This window comes from Plectrocnemia conspersa, unplaced genomic scaffold, assembly GCF_051122295.1.
Source record: "Plectrocnemia conspersa isolate PC_06_02 unplaced genomic scaffold, ASM5112229v1 ptg000009l, whole genome shotgun sequence".
In the NCBI taxonomy this organism is placed as follows: domain Eukaryota; kingdom Metazoa; phylum Arthropoda; class Insecta; order Trichoptera; family Polycentropodidae; genus Plectrocnemia; species Plectrocnemia conspersa.
The window spans coordinates 29,234,025-29,240,384 of record NW_028277173.1 but is presented as its reverse complement, the minus strand read 5'-3'; the positions used below and the strand labels follow the sequence as shown (position 1 = coordinate 29,240,384).

Below are 6,360 nucleotides of genomic sequence, written 5' to 3'. Positions count from 1 at the left end.
CGTCGTCGAAAGTATTTCATACTTCTCCTATTGATAGATTTAGCAAAATAAACTGTATTTGAACGACAAGTGAACGTATATTAGCATAAACCGCAAAAGTCAGCGATTGAATTATTCGTAAAGATTTTTGCCCCCGAAGATCTTCCTACATCGTCTTCTCCCAGCAGTACTTGTAATATTGAACGAACGCGTACGTACGTGTAACTTTTGTTCTGTTAATAAAATTACGCGTGTATCGTATTTTGTTAATCACATAGCTGTTTGTCCAATGCATAAAGTAATAAAATGCCCGGATTTCAAGGCTATTAAATTTTTTGTATGTTATATGTTTATAAATGTATGTTTTTTATAGTAATTGAGGTTTAATTTTTATAGATATGTTTTTCACCATTTATTTTTTAATATTGTTATTTGTAAGAAAATGTAAAAATATATATTGTATTTTATTGCGAACGTTTAAGAAGCCACTCGTGTTTGACGTCATCATATCTGAGTAGGAAATGCATTTGTGTGCGTGCATTACCAATAACAAAAAGGCATAGCACGGTCTCGTTCTATGCTCGATTAAAAATATTTCACTCCCTCGGCAGTGAAGGTGAAAAACATTGAAAGTATAAGTGTAACGGTTAGTATGAAAACTAGACATGTGACAAATGACAAAAACTAGGGCTGGTCCTAGGTTATTTGGCGCCCAGGCAAAAACTGAATTTGCGCCCACCCTGTTAATAATTTAATAACTCATTGCATGAACACAAAAATATAATTCAAATTAAAGTATTTCTTTCTTGCGATTGTGGGTATTTACGAATTTACGGTTTTATTTTCGTCGCGATCTTTGAAGCGCGAAATAATCTAAAGAGTACACAATAGGGTGTACCAAAACACTAATCTCCTTGGCGAAACTTAGAATGAATAATGTCAAATGCTAAGTGAGAGAACAAAATGATCTATCAAAACTTTTGCGAACATTCAACAGCCTACGACAGGGCGATGCTATAGCGTGCAATCTGTTCAATATTGCCCTAGAAAAAGTAATCCGAGATGCCAAACTGGATATAACCAGCATAATAAATCGATACAAATCTTCACCTGCGCTGATGACATAGATAGAAATAGAAGCCTTTAACTCCATTGAATCATCAGCCAGAAAAATAGGGCTTAAAATCAATAAAACAAAATACATATTTATTATGCCTAGTTTGAGGAGCCAGTATCCTAAGAAATCTCGAAATGAACGAGTACACTTTTGAGTGTGTCAGTGACTTTATATACCTCGGAACCCTATTAACAGCTACAAACGATATCAGCAAAGAGACCAAGAGACGAGAAGTGTCTGCAAATAAATACTATTTCAGCCTAATAAAACAAAGACACTATCTCGTCGTACAAAAATATTGCTCTACAAAACGCTGGTCAGACCAGTTCTGAAACACGGTTCAGAGAGCTGGACACTTACCAGGGCTGACGAAAGGCTGCTTGACACATTCGAGAGGAAAGTGCTTTATATACGAGAACAACGAGTGGCGTATACGAAATAATCGAGAGTTTTACAACCTCTTCCAAGAAGAGAGTGTCTCCACCTTCATCAGAGTTGTAAGACTACAGGAAGGAAATTGAAAGACAAATTTGATTGTAAACGGTGAATGTTTGCTTGATATGATATATATAAAGTTAAATAATATGGAATAGTGTACCTAACCAATCAATGACCGTTATATATGAAGTTTAATTTATGAAGAATCGCGGCAAATAATATCAGATTATATTCTTTAATAATATTTGATAATTTAAAGTGAATATTGCGCCTTTATTTGGTATCACGACGTTCCACAAGATCTAGTGCCCCAGGCGATCGCCTGCCTGCCTCCCGGTTCGGCCCTGAATACCCTGGTTGCAACCATATCAATCGCAAGAAAAATATTCATCTTAAGTTAAAAAGTTGTGTAAGAACGGCTGTGTGATAAATATTTATTTTTATTGGTTTGAATATATTTCACGGTAGCGCACCGCCTTTGATCGTGGGTGAATATATTTTGAGCTTAACGCGCTATCGGTAGCTCTTCGCGTTGACCATGCGCGCGGTCGTGCCTGGCGCCAACGTCAAAGGTTCGTCTCGAGTTTACTTTCGCTCCGCTGTGCGATGATCGCTTTTCCTTCGCCCCGCAGCGCTGGCGAGGGCCGTGCACTTGGCCGCCAAAATCGGCGACGACGTCCGCTTCGAATGTTCACCGGAAGGGCTCGCCGTGAAGGCGCTGGACAGCGCGGAGTCCGCCTTCTGCCGGGTGCTCTTCTCGGACGCCTTCTTCCTCAGCTACGACGTCGGGGAGAGTGCGGCGCTGGAGTGGAGCGTCTCGGCGAGGTCGGCGCTGGCCGCCTTTCGCTCCTCGAGCGGGGCGGACGCTCGCGTGGAGAGCTGCGAGATAGCGGCCGAGCGCGGAGGCGACGAGATCGCCTTCAAGCTGCGATGCAAGTGGGGCGTCGTGGAGACGCACCTGCTGGCCGCGGAGGAGGGCCCGGCTGAGAGCCCCGTCTTCGACCGCGACACTCCCGCCGCCAACGAGCTGGTCTTCGACGAGCGAGCACTGGCGGCGGCCGTGAACGCCTTCGGACCCGGCGACGAAGCGGCCACCGTGGAGGCCGACCGACGCTCGTTCACCGTCCGCAACTTCGGCGACGGCGAGGCCAAGGGCGCCACGAGGACTAGCTTGACGATGCGCCCGGCCGAATTCTCGCGCTATTCTGTGACGACGGCGGCGCGAGTCACCTTCTCCATGCGCGATTTAAAAAGCCTGGCCGCCTTCGCCGAGCGCTCCGTCTTGCCGACGACGATGCACTTCGAGGACGGAGGGCGCCCTGCGGAATTCGTCGTCGGCGAAGGCGGGCCCGTCCGAGCTACTCTGCTCGTCGCCACACAGCGGTCCGACTCGTCGACCCCGGAAATTGCTCTCGAGTCAGAAGAGCCCGGCTCGCCGATCCTCTCCCAGGGCGGCCGACTGCGGACAGTGTTTAAGAGATGCTTCCAGACGCCGCTTCCAAGGGGCGTCCGAGCCGTCTTAGCCAGCGATTCAGATGGAGAGGAGGAGGAGGAACAATAAAACGAAAGACCGCTTTCTTTGTTTATTTATTCGTTATAATATATATAATAATATACGTTCAATTCAAACTATCCGTATTGTTTAAAGTAGTAGTAGTGTTAAAAATCGCAAAAGAAACGACAGACCCGGATTCGCGCATCCGAGCTCGCGTTTCCCGTTCCGGCGCGCGCTCTCCCGAGTTAAAAATAAATATGCGCGCGCGCGCCGCCGCCGGGCGAGGGCGGGAAGCGGACTCCGCGGGACGGGCCGAGTCCCCCGCCGCGGGAGAACTCAGAAGCAGTCCTCTTGGCTCTTTCGAACGCACCTGGCAACCTTCTTCTTGAATTCGGAATATCGCTCTCTCCACTCCTTCTGTAAAGTGCAAAATTGCAGATTAGCAATTGGCTAATCTATTATATCATTATCATCTCTCTTCTTATATATTACCGGCCAACCCACAGCGCGCAGAATTAAGATAGTAAGTATCGTTTATAGATTCCATAACATATTTTTTTTTTATCAAGTTAAAATGAAATCGTTGAAAAAATTTTCAATGCGGTACTGTTTTTAATGAATTAATAATTGGGTTTTTTATTCATGAACTTATATTACTTACAATATATAATGAACTTGTTAATTTATATCAAGTTTTTTTCAATTTATAAAAGTAAATTGTAAAAAATAACGTTCACACGCCAGACAATCCTTGATAAATCGATGGCAGCGCCACAGCGGCAAGTATTGGAAGCACAATTATTTGAAAAATATTCAATTTTATTATACCTACAAATGTTTTTGTGCCAACCTCAAGAGATGTCGTTAGAGGTTTAATATTTCGTTGAAGCAATTTTTAACCTTGAAATATATGAAGCAACTGATACAAGGTGCGAAAGTCGATGACGGCTAGGAACGTCATCAGCGCCTGAAGTTAATTTACCATTTGTCAAACGCGGTGGAAGGATCAATAAAATGTCTGGCTAACGACTTTAGCCAAATTGGTTGGTACATAACCACTTTTGTCGAAGAAACTGTATTAAGTTTCTAAGCCAATAATATATTAAATATATGTTTTCGTGGATTTCACAAATATGTGCATATTGAAAAAAGCACCTTTTCACTTTTTACAACAAATATTAAAATCGAACTCACTAATAATATGTAAGAACTACCGACAGATTGAATTGAAACGTTCCATAAACTTCTATTTTACTTTAGTGATATTTTTAAAGAAAACGTGGCTATTTTTTTGACCGAATACTTACGGCAGCATCGACGTTGGCCGGGCTCTCGTCGTTGGGGTCCGCCAGCATGGAAATTACGCTGATGAGGATGGTCTCGACGGTGTGCACGGGCAACCACCGCTCGGACGCCTTCTCGTACCCCCACTTGTCGTCGCCGGGCTCGTGCAGGATCGAGATGCAGACGTCCCCGTTCTTCTCGACTGAAATCGAATCGGATGAGCGGAGATTCGAGGGAGAATAGTCGCCGGAGTCGTGGCGATACTCACTGTTGGGGTGCCAGATCTCGGTGACGAATTTCATCCTGGGCGGCCTAAGCGGGTACTCCTTGGGGAAGTGCAGGTGCGCCTTGAAGAAGCCCCCTTCGCTGAGGAGAAAAGAGAGAGGGAGGCGTAGAGAGAGGGAGAGAGAGACGGCGAGAGACGGGCGAAAGGGTGGCGGGGTACTCACTAGAGCGTGTCCGGCGGACCTATGATGAGGACCTCCCATTTGTAGATGTCCTTGTCGTCTATGAGTCCGGCGGAGAAGCCCTCGACGGCGTTCTTGTTGAGCTCTGCGAAAGAAAGGCACACGTGTCGGCGGATAAAGGCGCGGGGCGGTAAAAAGGGCGAAACGCACCGGCGAGCTGCTTCTTCAGCAGCAGCGAAGACTGCGGCTCGGCCATGGGCGGAAAGAAGCACCCGCCTGACGGCTACTGCCGCGGCTCGTTCGCTGCTCGCCGTCTCGCTCTCTCGCTCTCCCGTCTCTCGCTTCTCGTCTCGCGCGCGACGACGCGCGCCCGCCTTGGCGCTAACTTCGCCCCGCAGAAGCGAACCTTAGCTCCTACGCATTTCATTATTTATTAATTTATTTAACCGATATAGCTAAATTTTTCACTAAGCAAATTTTAACTTAACATACATATAATACATAAACAGAAAATAAAAAAATAACTTTAATATTATAATTCATTTCTTAATGCGCAAAGGTGTCTCTTTATTCCATTTAGGTAATACGTTACATTTTTATTTTTGCAGATTGTCCTAGGAATATTATTATACAAATTCACACCTCCGTACATTATTCCCCTGGCCGTACTCGTTTGGTTATACCCTACAATCCTTTAATTGTCCCTATTTCTAGTATTAAATCTATGTACGTCTTTATTTCTTATTAAATGTTAAATTATTAAACATTCATTTTCAATATTTCTTGAACATTTAGCGATTCCATGCTTCTACAACTAGTAAATCTATTTTTATATAAAACTACTCATTGCTCTATTTTGTAATTTTTGCGACATCATTTTTGTAACAGTAGTTGCACAATAATTTATACTTTACATATTTTTCCTCCTGGATAATACACCTATTTTTCCACTATTTTCTTAATATTGTTTCTTAAAATTAAATCGTTTTATACAATTAATCCTAAATATTTTATATTATCAACTATTTCTATAATAGAGTTATCTGTAACTATTTTTATATTATTATTATAATATATTTTCATAATTAATATCCACACATTAAGTTTTATTATCATTTAGTTTACTCCTCCTTATATTATACATACTTGCTGCGTTATTTATGTTATATACAATTTCTTTAACATTATCACCTGTACATACATATAATTTTTCTCATTATCCCTTTTAATATTTAATATTTTTGTAGAATAATATTATTTAATGTAATAGTAAGCGTAAATGGTGATGGGTAGCAATTAGACCCCCTGCAGTGGTATAGTTTAGTTTACATATTATTTATGAAAGTGAACAGTGCACAAGATACCACCGCCGCTATCTTCCGTCGAAGACCACAAAAACAATCTGCTATCCGCCGCCGTCACGTTAGTGTTACCAGAGTGCCGCTAAGTTTTAGCCATAATAAAATAAATACATATATAAATTGGCCCCCACACGAGTATATTTGTTATGTTACAAAGATTGGAAATACTAATTGAAAAATTAAAATTGAATTAAGTTCAAATACACTGATAAAATACATGGAGTATCTTAAACTTTAAATAAATACAAAGTTTAATTTTAATTATACTTGCTGCCGAAG

General features: G+C 42.3%; 2 protein-coding genes across 2 annotated transcripts; one reads left to right on the top strand and one right to left on the bottom strand.

The window, feature by feature from the left end:
* Positions 1-1,991: 1,991 nt before the first annotated feature.
* Rad9 (cell cycle checkpoint control protein Rad9) lies at positions 1,992-3,164 on the top strand. Its single transcript, XM_088191769.1, has 2 exons — positions 1,992-2,106; positions 2,167-3,164. Exons 1-2 carry the CDS (start codon positions 2,073-2,075, stop codon positions 3,093-3,095), a joined length of 963 nt encoding a protein of 320 aa, XP_088047895.1. The 5' UTR covers positions 1,992-2,072; the 3' UTR covers positions 3,096-3,164.
* On the bottom strand, positions 3,106-5,060 carry Ube2g1 (ubiquitin-conjugating enzyme E2G 1). Its single transcript, XM_088191771.1, has 5 exons — positions 4,931-5,060; positions 4,763-4,865; positions 4,582-4,679; positions 4,337-4,515; positions 3,106-3,446 (listed from the first exon to the last, which is right to left on the bottom strand). The coding sequence occupies exons 1-5, from the start codon at positions 4,974-4,976 to the stop codon at positions 3,366-3,368; spliced, it is 507 nt and encodes a 168-aa protein (XP_088047897.1). The 5' UTR covers positions 4,977-5,060; the 3' UTR covers positions 3,106-3,365.
* Positions 5,061-6,360: the final 1,300 nt, after the last annotated feature.

What these genes read in the sequence shown, in the direction of transcription:
- Rad9 (XM_088191769.1), top strand. Translation starts at nt 2,073, where the DNA reads ATGCGCGCGGTCGTGCCTGGCGCCAACGTCAAAG. An exon ending in GCCTGGCGCCAACGTCAAAG is followed by an intron (nt 2,107 to 2,166) that starts GTTCGTCTCGAG and finishes TTCGCCCCGCAG; the next exon opens with CGCTGGCGAGGGCCGTGCAC.
- Ube2g1 (XM_088191771.1), bottom strand. Translation starts at nt 4,976, where the DNA reads ATGGCCGAGCCGCAGTCTTCGCTGCTGCTGAAGAAGCAGCTCGCCG. An exon ending in GCTGAAGAAGCAGCTCGCCG is followed by an intron (nt 4,866 to 4,930) that starts GTGCGTTTCGCC and finishes TTTCTTTCGCAG; the next exon opens with AGCTCAACAAGAACGCCGTC. An exon ending in CGAGATCTGGCACCCCAACA is followed by an intron (nt 4,516 to 4,581) that starts GTGAGTATCGCC and finishes ATTCGATTTCAG; the next exon opens with TCGAGAAGAACGGGGACGTC.